The 16,257-nt window shown below is 36.9% G+C and overlaps 2 protein-coding genes across 3 annotated transcripts in view; one reads left to right on the forward strand and one right to left on the reverse strand.

Moving 5' to 3' along the window:
• Positions 1–13,145, forward strand: kiaa0895l. 2 transcript variants are annotated; one of them, XM_051901479.1, is made up of 7 exons: positions 1–206; positions 2,762–3,524; positions 6,111–6,254; positions 6,340–6,472; positions 8,175–8,480; positions 10,602–10,699; positions 10,801–13,145. In XM_051901479.1, exons 2-7 carry the CDS (start codon positions 2,799–2,801, stop codon positions 10,960–10,962), a joined length of 1,569 nt encoding a protein of 522 aa, XP_051757439.1. In that variant the 5' UTR covers positions 1–206; positions 2,762–2,798; the 3' UTR covers positions 10,963–13,145. The 2 variants fall into 2 exon arrangements, with proteins under 2 accessions (XP_051757439.1, XP_051757440.1); XM_051901480.1 differs by lacking the exon at positions 1–206 and having other exon boundaries at positions 3,375–3,524; positions 6,115–6,254.
• Positions 2,961–16,257, reverse strand: part of csnk2a2a (casein kinase 2, alpha prime polypeptide a) — a 27,385-nt gene continuing 14,088 nt past the window's right edge. Inside the window, exon 12 of the mRNA XM_051901490.1 lies at positions 2,961–3,098. The gene's annotated coding sequence lies outside the window, so the exon portion shown is untranslated. The remainder of the gene's footprint in view (positions 3,099–16,257) is intronic.

A 16,257-nucleotide genomic window follows, 5' to 3' on the forward strand; every position in this document is an offset into this window, starting at 1 on the left:
GTCATTCAGATGCGCCAGCGCGTCATTTGCTGCAACGTAATCCCAGCCATCCCAAACTCCCATATTCCCGGCGTCCTGTACCGTTATTCCTCCATATCAGTGGTTTGAACTACTGAACTGAAGTTGAAGAGCTGAAGCTGATATTAAGGGCGGAATTTCAATATGAACTGAAGTTTATTTATTTGCCTGTAAAGAAGTGCTGCGTGGTATGTGTTGTGTCTTTTATATATACTGCTTTATTTGTTTATAAAATGAACAATCATCATTCGCTGTGAATCGGCAGTGTTATTGTCAGAGCTGTTGATGTCATGCCCCTATTATGCACTGAAATAATATTCGTTAAGCAGTAGACTTCGATGTATTCGTTTTAAAACTAGACTGAGATATAGGAATCTCTATCCTAAGGTTAAGTTTATTATTGTTTTATTTCCAACTTGCACTAAACGAGAGCTTTTACAACACACTGTTTCCCAGTAGATAAAAATCAGTGCTAATGGAATACATTCTCTTGCATGCCATCAAATATAAATGCAAAGAAAATCTTTCAGAATTTTAAAATAATTAATTTATTTTAATTGTCCAATAGCAAGACAGTATCCCAATACTTGAGAAAGATTACACACTTTCTAAGATTTGACTAGGAAGGGGGAAAACGGTTAATGTCACTCTATATAGGATTCTTTGAGTAAAAGTACTAATTTTCAATGTAGTCTCTAAATGATTATGAGGTTATAAAAACTGCATGTATACGTAAAAATAAAAATCCGCCAAATGCTCTTTTAGATGGAGTTTAGCATACAGTGACCAGATATCTGAAGTTTCTGATAAATTATTATTTATGAGTTAAAAAAAGTTTAGTGTTTTGCATTTTTGACTCATTTTAAGCACAAAAGCATGTGCTTTCTGCATTGTTTGGATTATTATTTTTATTTTATTATTAATACATATCGGGTTATTATGGAAGCTTGTTTCCGCCACTGAGTAACAAATAAAAAAAGTAACTGCAAGTTTTTTTTTCTCAGAATGGCGAGATATAAACTCACGGTCACACTTTAGATTGGGGTCCAATTCTCACTATTAACTATGACTTTTGCCTCAACAAACTCCTAATTACTGCTTATTAATAGTTAGTGAGGTCGTTAAGTTTAGGTATTGGGTAGGATTATGGGATGTAGAATATGGTCATGCAGAATAAGACATTTATATGTGCTTTATAAGTAATAAACAGCCAATATCCTAGTAATATGCATGTTAATAAGCAACTAGTTAATAGTGAGAATTGGACCCTAAACTAAAGTGTTACCAAACTCACAATTGCGAGTTATAAAGTCAGAATTGTGAGATATTAACTTGCAATTCTCAGAAAAAAAAGTATTTTGGACTTTATAACTAACTATAACTCGCAATTGCGAATTTATATCTCACAATTCTGAGAAAAAAAGTCAGAGTTGTGAGATGTAAACTTGCAATTGTGAGAAAAATGGTCAAAATTGTGAGATATAAAAGTCAGTTATCTTTTAAATTGTTTTATTCCTTGGCGGAAACAAGCTGTCATAGGTTGTACTTTCACCCACGTCGTATAATTAAGATGTGCATGTGGGAACTGCGTTTTGACAGTGGAACTTTCGGGAACATTTAAAATGGTGTGGGAAAAACTTCCTTCTTTGATTTAATTGGCTATCTCAATCATTTTGCCATTGACCATTAGGCAGACCAGCCTAAAAATTTAACTTTTAAAGCTTTTTTGTCTTCCTAAAAATAAACAGAGAAGTGCGTAATAGAGTGCAGCAGAGCACCATCAAGAATATCAAATATTAAATTCAATTCACATTTATTTGTATATCGCTTTTACAATATATATCTTTTCAAAGCAGCTTTACAGAAAATGCATGTTTGTACATTACAATTTAGAGTAATTTGTTTTTTTCAGAGTTCCAAGTAATGTCCATATGTCCAGAAATGAACAATACAAATCATGCAGTTAGCTAACATTATGTATTCATTTAGGCAGAAACAATGAGCTCATTTAAGCAGTTATTACAAGTTGTGATCATAATGATTACAATTTATAGAAAATTTGGCTGTTGTGTACATTTTTTAGATGCTGGGTTGTTTCAACTCATGTTTGGGTCAAATATAGACAAACCCATCTCTAAAAAAAAAAATGCTGGGTTAAAAACAACCCAGCGGTTGGGCTAAATGTTTTACTTAACCCAACTATTGTTTAAAAATTACTATATGGCTGTCTTAAAATGAACCCAAAATATGTTGGAAATTAAAAATCAGACACATAATGACTATAGGCAATAGTAATAATCAAAAGGTGAACATTTATTAATAAGCAATTTAATAAATGTTATTGTTTAATTATTATTCATTAAACTTATTAATAAATGTTCATTTATTAAACATATTAATTAATGCTATTTTCCAACATACTTTGGGCTCATTTTAAGCAAGCAATACACTAATTTTTAAACAATAGTTGAGTTGGATAAAACTACCCAGCAGGTTGGGCAAACATTTAACCCAACCGCTGGGTCAAAACAACTCATTCAGTGGGTTAAAACAACCCAATTGCTGGGTTGGTCCATTTTGAACCCAACTTGGGTTGTTTTTAACCCAGCATTTTTTTAGAGTGTGGGTTTGTCCATATTTGACCCAATCATGGGTTGAAACGACCCAGCATTTTTTAGAGTTTATGGCAGTTACGCCCTTGGTACTGTTGAATCAGAAAGTGGAAGTATGTTTTTCTCTTCAGGTGTGCAGCCTTGGTGGACAGAGGTGTGGATGTGGCAATGGTGCTGGATCTGGGTGAGAACTGCATGGAGCAGGCTAATGGAGGAGGGCTCGCAAAGAACGTCTCAGAAATGTTAGAGCCAGAGCCCAGCACAGAGAAACCCAAACCAGTCAGAGCCAGGACCAGCAGTGTCACCCAAAGAGACAAATCCACCCACAATGGGCCACAGCCTTGTAGCACTTGGGATGGCGGCTCCCAGGTTCAGCGAAGGCTCCAGAAGACGGAAGGTAGTAATAAAGGAGAAACTGCGCAGCCAGGGGAACCTTCCAAACAGCCACCGTGTCGAAGGCCTCTTAGTCTGGAAATAAAACCACAGCGAATTAGAGCAACGCAGCCAGTGCAGAAGCCACCGTGGCGTAGCGGTGGCCCTTCTCCGCCCATGCGAAGCCTGACAAGTCTTAGTTTTGGGCCAGGAAACTGGCTTCGACGGAGTGAGAGCACTTGCACGATGAACTCCACAACGCCCCCACGTGCTGGCAGGGGTCAAATGAGACCCGCAACCTCCTTGCCACATATTGCCAGGGGTATCGCACCCCTTCCTTCGCCTTCAACGCCTCGTGGGCCGTGCCTGCTTGTGGCTCTTCGTCCCACAAACCTGGAACAGGAGCGTCAGGCCTTTTTTCAGTCTAACTATCAGTATGAGCCCCAGTTTGAGTACACCTCCCCAGAGCCCATCAGTGTTTTGGAGAAGTACAGAGAGGGCTCTGGTCTTTTTCTGTCCCAGGTATATTTTATGTCAAAATAACACAAGTTGGCTCTGTTCCCAAATCTAGTGAACCGTCTCCATGAGCAATTGCCTTCTAAAGGTGCGGTCACAATTATCGGTGCTCTGCGAAGTGTAATCCATTCATTTCAATAGGAATCCATGTGTTTTGCGTGAGGATGAAAATGTTCCCTACGCAGATTTCGCTCAAGATTTTGATCACATGAACCTGCAGCGCTGACCAAGAGAAAGCTGCTTGGTTTGAAAGTGATTCAGAGCATCACTAGATTCACTACACTACTGACAGTAAACGATGGAATTATTTCAATTTACAATACACTCTAAAAAAAAAAACGGTGGGTTAAAAACAACCCAGTTTGGGTCATTTTGGCAACACAGCTCTGGGTCAAAAAGGGAACCCCAAAATAGGTTGGGAATTAAAATCACACAGGAAATTACTACAGTAAAAGTGATAGGCAAAAGTGACCCAAAATGGACAAAAATATAGGCAAGAGTAAAAACAATGTGTACATATGTATGCGAGTAAGAAAAAGTGCTGAAAAGAAAACAAATTCAAACTCTGTTACATAGCTTATACAGTCAAACAAAATTGCGTTTTAAAAGTTTAAGAATCAATAATGTTCAAGAACAAATTTGACCAGTTATTTCGTTTTCTTCCCCCCGCCAATGAGCACTAGATAGCCAAAACCATCAGGCTGAGTGTCACCAAGAAATACACATGTAACCGACCCACTAACAAGTGTGCTAAAGACCGCAGTTGCTAGTGCGCTTCTTGAGGCCAGGGGAGTGAGGTTTATACACACAGCTCATACTAGCTTGCTTCCGTTATACTCACCCTCTTAAACCTCACTCCCATCCGGGTCACGGCACCAAATGTAACTGGTCCTACTCGAAACGCTCTGAGGGGGATTCGAACTGGCGTCTCCGGCATGGTAGGCAGGCACGATAACAAGGACGCTAAAGACTGCAGTCGCTAGTGCGCTTCTTGAGGCCAGGGGAGTAAGGTTTATACACACAGCTCATACTAGCTTGCTTCCGTTATACTCACCCTCTTAAACGTCACTCCCATCCGGGTCACGGCACCAAATGTAACTGGTCCTACTCGAAACGCTCTGAGGGGGATTCGAACTGGCGTCTCCGGCATGGTAGGCGGGCACGATAACAAGGACGCTAAAGACTGCAGTCGCTAGTGCACTTCTTGAGGCCAGGGGAGTGAGGTTTATACGCATAGCTCTTACTAGCTTGCTTCCGTTACACTCACCCTCCTAAATCTCACTCCCATCTGGGTCACGGCACCAAATGTAACCGGTCCTACTCGAACCGCTCCGAGCGGGATTCAAACCGGCATCTCCGGCATGGGAGGACGTTAAAAAAACTTGCAATTCTGAGAAAAAAAAAGTCTCAGAATTGCGAGATGTAAACTTGCAATTGCGAGATAAAGTCGCAATTACCTTTTTAATTTTTTATTCAGTGGTGAAAACAAGCTTCCATAGTGCCACGATAAATAAAAAAAGATTGTTTCAATTACATAGATACACCAGTAGGTGGCGACAAGTGACTGTTAAAAAATGTATTTGTCATTGAATCGATTCGAGAGATTCGTTCAAAAACGCTAATTCATCCAGTAATGAAACAAGTGACGTCTTTATGAATGAGTCACTAAATCATTGATTCAAGAGATACGTTCAAAAATGCAGATTCGTCCAGTAACGAAACAACGAAACAACGTCTCTATGAGTGAGTCATTGAATCATTGATTCAAGAGATTCGTTCAAAAACACTTATTCATCCAGTATTAAAACAAGTGACGTCTTTATGAGTGAGTCATTGAATCATTGATTCAAGAGATTCGTTCAAAAACACTTATTCATCCAGTATTAAAACAAGTGACGTCTTTATGAGTGAGTCATTGAATCACTGATTCAAGAGATTCGTTCAAAAACACTGATTTATCCAGTAACGAAACAAGTGACGTCTTTATGAGTGAGTCATTGAATCATTGATTCAAGAGATGCAGGTGGCGCATATATTATTCAGTGGCGAAAACAAGCTTCCATAGTGCCGCGAACAAGTTTGTTTCAGGTGCAGCTTTTTCAGTTTCAGTTGCCGCTTACCATTCACCGGTCCAGTTTTAAAAGATTGCACTCCTCGCTGCAGTCAAAGTTCTCTCTCTTCTCCGCTTTGATTAGTTTTCTTCTATTTTCCACTCATATTCCTCACGAGCACCGTAAACACGGATAGGCGAAGACTTTGTACTCAAACTCCTGTGAAACACCCGTTCGACGACATTGTGCTATTGCTTCAAATGCACTACACTAGCCCACAATGCATTGCGTACTACAGTACTAAACCATAATACATACAGTAGATTAGTGTTGAAAATAGGCTGTAGATTAACAGCAGTTTCTTATCATGCAAAATATTGCCCAGAAGGCGTTTTTTGCCCTTTCGTCTTCACGTTGTGAGTGCAATTATGATGGCTTAAAATTGCTTACGTTGGCAGCTTGCTAGGTTTTGGAACACAGCCATAATTCTGGTTAAGTCTTTAAACTATTGCAATTTGTCTTACCTCATGCCTTTTTCTAGGCAGTTGGGATTATGGAGTGTGTGTTGAGAAAGTATGAGACCTATGAAAACTTTGAAGAGGTCACAGGAGGCAACTTGCTACCGAAGAGTCAAGTGTGGGCAGCCACACGCAAGTACCTACAGAAGGAGGGCTGTGTCGGTGAGGTGTGTGGATATCTTAGTTTAAGTGCTTGTGTATTAGCATCCTGCCAAATAACAAAGGAATAGTAATTTCATATTCTGTCAACAGGTGGTTGTAAGTCTCTCCGATGAGCTTCTGTCCCAGGCAGTAATGATGGTGGAGAGTTGTCGTCCAACACTAACTATTAACTTGTCAGGAGCACGCCAACACTGGCTTGAGGGCATGCTTAGACATGAGATTGGTATGAACTTTAACTGAAACAGATTTCTGACAACAGGACATTTTGTCAGTCATTTTTCATTTATATTTCTGTTGTGTAGTGCTAGATAGTCTCGTCCAGAGTGAAATCTAATTGGTCTAAAATCACAATACAGGGCTGTAGAGGGCTGCAGTGATGACGTATTTTTGTAGGCCAACCCAGAATTTAGCATCATCTTGGTTCCCTTGACAAAATTCTAATTGATGCTTTTGGATTATTGCAATAAAAAAAACACTGTGACCAACAAAAGATTAGTATTCTTACATGTTTTGTTCATCATGATCTTCACAAATGAACATGACTTTTTTATATTTTGAACCCTAAATTCAATCGCCTGAAGTAGAGCTGCATGATTAATCGTTAAAAGATCGCAATCTTGATTCAAACACCCACATGTTCTTATTCCTAAAAGACAACAATTCGTTTATGTCTATTAAACCTTTGACAAGGACGATCACCGCAAACATTCAGATCTGTGTTTTGACCCCAGAGAGAGCTGTTGTCATAGGTATGAAACAGCTTCACAAACAGTCTTTTGACGAAACAAGTGAAGTCTTTATGAGTGAGTCATTGAATCATTGATTCAAGAGTTTCATTTAGAAACATTGATTTATCCAGTAATGAAACAAGTGACGTCTTTATGAGCGAGTCATTGAATCATTGATTCAAGAGATTCATTCAGAAACATTGATTCATCCACTAATGAAACAAGTGACGACTTTGAGCGAGTCATTGAATCATTGATTCAAGAGATTTGTTCAAATACGCTGATTCATCCACTAAGGAAACACTACGGAAGTCTTCATAAGTGAGTCATTGAATCAAACTATTTATTTAATTCTAATAAATTAAACATTTTTAGTAGACTGCAGCAATTAATATTTTGTCAGAACCTCTAGTAAATTGCGTTATTTTATTTAGTTGTCTGTACAGTTGTCAAAAGTACAGTCTTGGAAGTCAGTACTGAAATTTAAAAAATGTGACGCTTTGAGCGCTGAGCGGATTTGTAAACATCTCTGATTGGCCATTGTGTTCACTCACTCATCGGATGTGTCTGTGATGGGCTTAAGTTTCCATCAACTTTTCAATTTTCCCTTAAAGTTTGAGTTAGAATAGTTTGCAAGAGCACAATTATAAACACAACGAGCCTGTAAAAGCGGACTATTGAGTTTACCTGTTCGGCATGATGACTTTTAGCAACCGCCTTGTTCAAGACAAGTAAAAGCTCACAAGGGGTATCACTGATGTATTTTATATTGTAGAATAAAACATGAAAATATATTGGGCTTGTATTAACTGCAGACCTTATTTCAGTAAAAACCCATTGACTTTCAGGACGATGGAACCAGAAATGCTAAAATGCATTTCCGGTTTTTGGCCTACAAAAATACATCATCCCTGCTGCACTATAGATTATATTAAATATCAGTTATATTCTGATTGACTGTCATTGTGTCACATTGAGCGGCATATTTGCCTTCAGTCTAGATAGACAAAGCTCTTGCTTCTTTTGGGTCACACCCAGTTTGGACACAGTCCAAATGAATCATGCTAGACAAGAAATATTGCATTGACATTCTTCTGGTTGGATCTAGTTGGTAATCAATGATTTTTCAGTGTTAATCTTATAGCCTTTTGTCTACAAAACCTGCCCTTCCAACAATTTTATGACTTTCACTCCCAGGCACACATTACTTACGGGGTGTGAATAACAGCATGCAGCCATGGGCCACTTCTGTTGGGAGAAAGCAATTTGGACTGAAACCAGCTAATCCTACTGAAGAGGGGCTTGCTAGTCTTCACAGTGTGTTGCTACGGAAACAGCCCTTCCTGTGGCGAGCCGCTCTGCTATACTATACTGTATACCATGCCACAAACATGAGCTTCAGCCAACTGTTCAGCCATATTGCTCGCTTTGTCCAAGATCCTGCTGTTCGTTGGGAATACTGCCTGCGCGCCAAACGAGGACAAACAGATACCTCAAAACCAGGTGAGCTAATCGCTAAGAATAGAACTGAGAAATGCAATATTATGTTGGCTGATCTACTATCTATATATCTATCTATCACTAAAAAAGCCTACCAAACTATAGCATCAACTAATGAACTAGAGAGCTGACTGAGGCGCACCCTATCTGAAACATGTTAAAACATACTAGCAACTGCTAAAACATGTCAGCAACATATGCTAGCAATGTGCCAAGACATGCTAACAACATGCTTAAACATGTTAACGTGTTGAAACATGATAGCAACATGCAAAAGGCAATGTGCCAAAAAAGATAGAAAGCTTGCAATGTGTTAAAATATGCTAGCACCAATAAAACTGTATTAGCGACATGTTCAACATGTTAGTTTTAACATGTTGATACCTAACAACATGTTAAAACATGGTAGCAATGTGTAGCAGCATATTCTAGCAGCATAACGTTAAAACATGTTAACAATGGTGTTAGCAAAGTAATAAAACATGCTAGTAACCTGCTAAAACGTTAACAGCGTGTTAACAACATGGTGAAACTTGCCATCAACATGTTAAAACATGATAGCTCTGTGTTAAAACATCGTAGCAAATGTGCTAAAACATGTTAGCAACATGCTAACAGCATGTAATACATGTTAACGCATGTTAACATTGTGCTGCAACATGTTAGAAACATGGTAGCAGTGTGATAAACCATGTTAAAAACATTTTAGCAATGTGTAAAATGTGCTGTTAATGTTAAAACATGGTAGTGATGTTTTAAAAGATTGTAGCAGCATGATAACATGTTAAAACATGTTAACAATGGTGCTAACAAAGTAATAAAACATGCTAGTAACATGTTAAAACATGTTGGCTCTGTGTTAAAACATGTTAGAAACATGGTAGCAATGTGATAAACCATGTTAGAAACATTTTAGCAATGAGTAAAACATGCTATTAAAATGTTAAAACATGTTATCAATGTGCCAAAATATGTTAGAGACATGCTAGCAATGTGTTAAAATATGCTAGCAATGTGTTAAAATATTCTAGCAACATGATAACATTAAATCATGTTAACAATGGTGCTCGCAAAGAAGGTTAATAAAACATGCTAGTAACATGTTAGCAACATTTTAACAACATGGTAAAACTTGCTATCAATCATGTTAAAACATGATAGTACTGTTAAAACATCTTAGCAAATGTGCTAAAACATGTTAGCAACATTCTAACAACACGTTAAACATGTTAGCATTGTGCTGCAACATTAAAAACATTTTAGCAATGTGATAAACCATGTTAAAAACATTTTAGCAATGTGAAAACAGGCTGTTAACATGTTAAAACATGGTAGCAATGTGTTAAAAGATTCTAACAACATAACATGTTAATGATGTTAACAAAGTAATAAAACATGCTAGTAACACGTTAAAACATGGTAGCAGTGTGTTAACAACATGGTTAAAACATCCTAACAAACATGCTAAAACATGTTAGCAACATGTTAACAACATGTTAAACATGTTTGCATTGTGAACCATGTTAGAAACATTTTAACAATGAGTAAAACATGCTATTAACATGTTAAAACATGCTATCGATGTGCCAAAATATGCTAGAGAAATGCTAACAATGTGTTAAAAGATTCTAGCAACATGATAACATGTTAAAACATGTCAACAGTGGTGCTAGCAAAGTAGGTTATTAAAACATTTTAACAGTGTTAACATGGTAAAACTTGCTATCAGTATGTTAATACATAACACTATTTTAAAACATCCTAGCAAATGTTAAAACATGTTAACAATATGCTAACAACACGTTAAACATGTAGAAAAATGTTAGAAACATGTAGCAATGTGATAAACCTTGTTAGAAACATTTTAGCAATGTGTAAGACATGCCATTAACATGTTAAAACATGCTATCAATGTGCCAATATATGCTAGAGACTTGTTAACAATGTGTTAAAAGACACACTGTGTTAATAGTGTGTTAAAACAGAAACATTTGGCAAAATGCTACAACACACACACAACATATTAGCAAAATCATGCTAGCAATGTTTTCTCTTGTCATCTGGTTTCATATTGCCTCTCTGTATTTGTTATGTTTATGTTTTTGCATATATGTGTGTGTACAGGTTGCTTTAGTAAAGATCAGGTCTACCTTGATGGAATTTTAAGGATTTTACGCCACAGGAGGAACATTGATTTTAAAACATTAACCGCTCTTGGAAAGGTAGGTCCTATTCATGCCGTTTTTAATGGAATATTCCAAATTAGTGAAACTATCCTTTTAAGAATGTTTATACATACCACTTTATGTAATTCCATTTTTAGGTTTCATATGAAGATGTGGAGAGACTTCGGCATTTGGCTGTTCTACGTAGAACCAGGATTCCTCACTTCATGCAGGATGAAGAACGTTATCTTCAACACCTCGACCACATAGTCACAGTGAATGAACTGAGTGACGCGGAGCTGCAAGAGCTCATTCCATGAAGACATGGATTGGCAACTATTTAAACAAAATAATTTTTTTCAGGTTTTCCCAGGCCAAAAAGTGTCTGCAAAACTGGGACTTTTAAAACATACGATTGATATAATCTTGGATAGTACATCATGAAAACGTGATCCATGATGATCATCCATAAAAATGTAAAAATATTACATACAGCATGGTTGTGTCCAATGATTGATGTAGTAATTTGCTACATCAAGTGCCATATTACTCAGTAAGTCTGTTTACAAATACAATGATTGTCTGTTTTGTAAAAACATGAATCTCAGGCATGAAAGACATGTTTGGATTCTTGCAAACCTAAGGTATGTTCGGAATAGCATACTACCGTACTTATACTATTTTTGCAGTATACTGTGCACTAGACCTGCATGATTATGAAAAAATTGATAATCACAATTTTTTGTTTAAAATAGAGATCACGATTCTCCTGTGATTATAAAAAGACAACTAAAAAAAAAAAAAATTTTAATCGGGTTGAATGAATGATTCAACGACTCACTCATAAAAACTTCTCGTTTCATTACTGGATGAATCTGTGTTTTTGAACGAATCTCTTGAATGAATAATTCAATGACAAATGCATTTTTTAAGTCACTTATCGCCACCTACTGGTGTAATGATGTAACTGATACAATCTTTATATGAAGCATCAAGTTACAGTACTTTCAAACAGTGATTTTGATTGCTTCCGTAGACATCAGTGTTTATATCTGACCTATAAACTTTTATCCCAGTACTTCTGTGATCATTTTAATTACTGTAAGACAGAAATAATGATACTGTTTTTAAAAAGACTGTTGTCAAAGGTTTAATAGACGTAGCCGAATCGTGTGTTTGAATCGAGATGTTTTAATGATTAATCATGCAGCTCTACTGTGCACAGTATGCAAATTTTCTGAATGCATGGAGTAAATGAAGGATGTTGTTATGCCAAAATGTGCAGTATACAGTCAGAGTACACTGTGTGCAGTACTGTAATGCAGTGGGCTTGACTTGACCCTCAGTTTTCAGTGTTATGACAGAATCGTCATTTCGTTCTTGATTCATAAGTTGATCAAACTGAACAAAATAGGATAATGCAAATGCAAAAAAAAGTCATAATTATTTCAGATTTGACAACGGGATGTTATGTGCTGATTTAAACACAATGTAGAGATCGTCGTACAAAACACTTAGTAGTATACTGTTGCATTGCATACTGTTTTAATGTACTACATGGTATGCAGTACACTAGTATTCCATTCCGAACACCGCCATACTCGTGAGAAGCTGAAAGATGGTCGTGTAGCATTTTAACTGCACTCATAATGTAATGGACACATTCTATCATGCTAGCTTGTTACTATTACACCCAAGGCATAACTATATTACCACTAAATCAAATAAAACACCACGACAGTATTTATATGGGAATTCACACGCGAACCTAAGAGCTTGTTGGGTTCTACTAGTGAGTTTCTCTATTATTTATGTATTTATTTCTTTACCTCTTGTATTCACGTTAAGCACTGAATGTTCTGTGGTATTAGCTTTATACACAGTAGCAAATGCCTTTTTTTTTTTTTCTTTTTTTTTTTCAACTTAGTAGGCCTATAGCAAGCAATGCAATAAGACACCAAGGCTGACTCAGTTCCACAAAACGTTCATTAGAAATCTCTTATGAATAAAAAAGATGGCATTAATGAACACAACTGCCTCCTTTGGCAGTTTTTATTTCTAATCAGGGCTAATGAAATGCTTCTATTGTATCTAGAGATAATCAGTGTTCTTCTGAGAGCACCCTTGGTGGTCTTCATTACCCGTGCTAATGTGATGTGACACCTTTGTAGGGGACTCTGCCTTTCGTACCTGTTTAAAGCAGTCCAGCTGGCCAGCTTCCTCACTGTGCATATTAAGATTGCGACGGACTCAGGAAGAAAAATGGGAGGTCATGTGGATGTGCCTTATATGGGTTCAAAACTCATGTGTCATGTCATAGCTACATGTTTTATGGTTGAAACTACATATCCATTTGTATTATCATTATCAGTACTGCACGAATATTGCACATTTCACAATAAGTTGCTGTTATCTTATTAAAATTATACACTGAAGGCCCTAGAATCATTGTCTGAGTGCTGAATTTAAAAAAAAAAATAAAAAAATTAAGCACAACAGTAAAGTCATAAAGTCTTGACTTTGTTTTTGAGGTCTATTAGAATAGGTATTCATGCTTAAAAGTTTAAAAACAAAAACAAAAAAAACAACAACATTATTTTTTACATAATTGACATTGTTGCAGCTCTTCCCAGTCTGTCAGTAATGCTCAGGGTTGCGTTTCCCATTCAATGATGTAACTCGCTACTACCATAGTCTGAAGCATTATTGAAGAAAACTAGTCACGACTGTTTCATGAAACCGTATTGTCGCAAACAGTGTTGGGGTATTACAAGTAACGCGAGTTGCGTAAACATTACTTTTTTTTTCCAAGTAACTAGTAAAGTAATGCATTACTTTTAAATTTACAACAAAATATGAGTTACTTTTCAAACTTTTTGACTGACACTCTCCTGTCCCCATGTTGAGAGAAATCAGGAATAAGTGCAGAGGGATTGTGTGCACTGTGTAAATATGATGGTTATTTCTAGACTACATGTAAGCATACATTTACTCATTTACTTCTCCTGTGTCCTATTCTTTTGTATTCCAGGATGGCAGCACAGCTGAAAGGTTTGTTTGAGCATTGCCCTCCACTGTACAGGCGTGAATTTGCATTTCCTTCAGCCTGAGGCTTATTCATTTAAATTTTAGTGTGAAAGGACCTTTACATTTGCCACAAATAGTTTGTTTTATAACAACAAAAAAGTTCTAACAGCCCAGATGAGAAAAAGTAACATGAAAGTAATGTAACGCATTACTTTCCATAAAAAGTAACTAATGCAATTAGTTACTTTTTTTAGGGAGTAACGCAATATTGTAATGCATTACTTTTAAAAGTAACTTTCCCCAACACTGAAAAAATTGTCATTCAGCCATGCTGGTTAATGATGTCACGCAGGTGGTAGAGTAATAACATCTTTTAATGAATCCGTCTTGAAATCGAATTAATGCCAGATTTTTGCTATGAATTATGAACATGGCATCTGAGGACTATTTCCCATGTTTCTCAATTATTCTGCTTTATTTCCAGATTCAATCATAGGCTCGTTCTTGGAGCATATACGCACATGCGCACTCTTCAAAAGTGGCACTATAAATCTTTTGACAAACTAAAATACATAAATGACATTTGTATGTACTCAAAATTCTGAATGCCAACTCGCTTATTTTGCTCAAGATTCATTAAGTCCACACGTCATGCAAACAAGAAACTATGCTTCTAACCACAAGTTGAGAGCTGTCGTTCCATCCACACAACTTTGCGACGCTGTTTGTGAATGTTCATTGGAACTATGGTTTCGGGAAACTCCAATTTGTTGAACTTTGCTGATAACGACAGAACTTGCGACCATAGTTGGCTAACAATGCTTTTGGGAAATGGACCTCTGTTTAGTTCCTGTCTCTATGAAGCCCCTCCTTATGAAAAACAGTGTTCAGTGTTCTGATTGGTCGGCTGGACCAGTGTGGTGTGATTAGAGTGCTTTGAGCATGTTTGCAAAATGCCACGCCCCTTACCATAACCCTGAGTTTCAACCAACTCAACCAGGCCCCACCCCTTTTATACTGTATATGCCTTCGGCTGGAATTGACCATATGCACAAAATGTTCTTAAGAACTTCTGCAATAATATAAACCAGCTGGAAAACTTCTGGTGAAATGTCACTTGGTGTGTTAGCATCTTCAGTGTCCTGAGGTAGCTTTAACGGCATCAATAGTGTAATGCTTTAGTTCACTTTTTAGTTCCCTAGGGATTAGTTCACTTTCAAATGAAAATTAGCCCAAGCTTTACTCACCCTCAAGCCATCCTAGGTGTATATGACTTTCTTCTTTCTGATGAACACAATCGGAAAAATATTAATAAATATCCTGACGCATTCCATGCTTTATAATGGCAGTGAACAGAATCAACAAGTATGTGCTGAAGAAAGTGTCTCCATCCACATCCATCATAAACGTACTTCACACGGCTCCGATGGGTTTGTGTAAGAAAAATATCTATATTTAACAAGTTATAAATTAAAATATCTAGCTTCCACCAGACTGCCTTCCGTATTCTACTTACGAAGAAAGTGTAATGCCTCTCACAGTTCAAAATGCTTACGCTACGCCCTACGCCTTCCCTATTCAACTTACGGAAAAAGCTTAACCAATTCCGTTTTTTTCCTGATTTGAATACAGAAGGCAGTGTGGTGGAAGCTAGATATTTTACTTCATAACTTGTTAAATATGGATTTTTTTTTTTTTTTTTACACAAATGCATCGATTCGCTTCAGAAGGCCTTTATTAACCCCCTGGAGCCGTGTTGAATATGTTTATGATGGATGGATGTAGATGGATGCACTTTCTTCAGCTCATACTTGTTGATCCTCGCTCACTGCCATTATAAAGCTAAAGGACATTTATTAATATTTTTCTGATTGTGTTTATCAGAAAGAAGAAAGTCATATACACCATGGATGGCTTGAGAGTGAGTAAAGCTTGGGGTAATTTTCATTTGAAAGTGAACTAATCCTTTAATTTATGATCAGAATATAGTCACTTAAATAGTCAGGCCTAACGTTAATTTAGTTAGTCAAACATAAGGAGAAAGACGCGTCTCAGTGTTCCTCTTCGGCAAAATTCGATTCAACCATTAGTTTTCACACTTTCGTGTGGGGAAAAAAAAGCGTTAACACACTGTAAATTAAAGATTTATTGTGCACTTTAGTTAGATTCATTGAATAAAATGTGAGTTCACAAGTGTCGAAATCATTGATCTTGCGCCGCACTGACTGACAGCTTCTGTGATTATAAAGGGAGAGTGTGGTGTTCACTGTGTAATTCATTCGCAAGAAAAGTTATTGTTTTTCATGAGATTTTGTGAGTACTTCATATTTCACTTTGACAAAATGTATTTTTAAACCTAAAGATTTTCTGTTCAATATTTATGGAAAAGCGAAACTGAGTGAATAACTATTACAGGAAATGGCTAATATGAGCTGAAAAATGCTCCTCTGCTGCCATCTACAGGTTATTATTAGTGGTAATGTCTTTTTTTTTTTTTTTTTAAATAAAAGTGTTTTCTATCAAATGTTGGATTTCCTACATCTTGAAACGTTCAGTTTTACAAATGGGGACAATCTCAGAAGGGTAAA

The sequence above is a fragment of the Ctenopharyngodon idella genome, chromosome 7, assembly GCF_019924925.1.
Source record: "Ctenopharyngodon idella isolate HZGC_01 chromosome 7, HZGC01, whole genome shotgun sequence".
Taxonomy (NCBI): domain Eukaryota; kingdom Metazoa; phylum Chordata; class Actinopteri; order Cypriniformes; family Xenocyprididae; genus Ctenopharyngodon; species Ctenopharyngodon idella.

Bases quoted from the DNA above. Each gene is read 5' to 3' on its own strand.
- kiaa0895l (XM_051901479.1), top strand. From the start codon at position 2,799: ATGGTGCTGGATCTGGGTGAGAACTGCATGGAGCAGGCTAATGGAGGA. The intron at 3,525-6,110 runs GTATATTTTATG...GCCTTTTTCTAG, and splicing joins CTGGTCTTTTTCTGTCCCAG to GCAGTTGGGATTATGGAGTG. The intron at 6,255-6,339 runs GTGTGTGGATAT...TTCTGTCAACAG, and splicing joins AGGAGGGCTGTGTCGGTGAG to GTGGTTGTAAGTCTCTCCGA.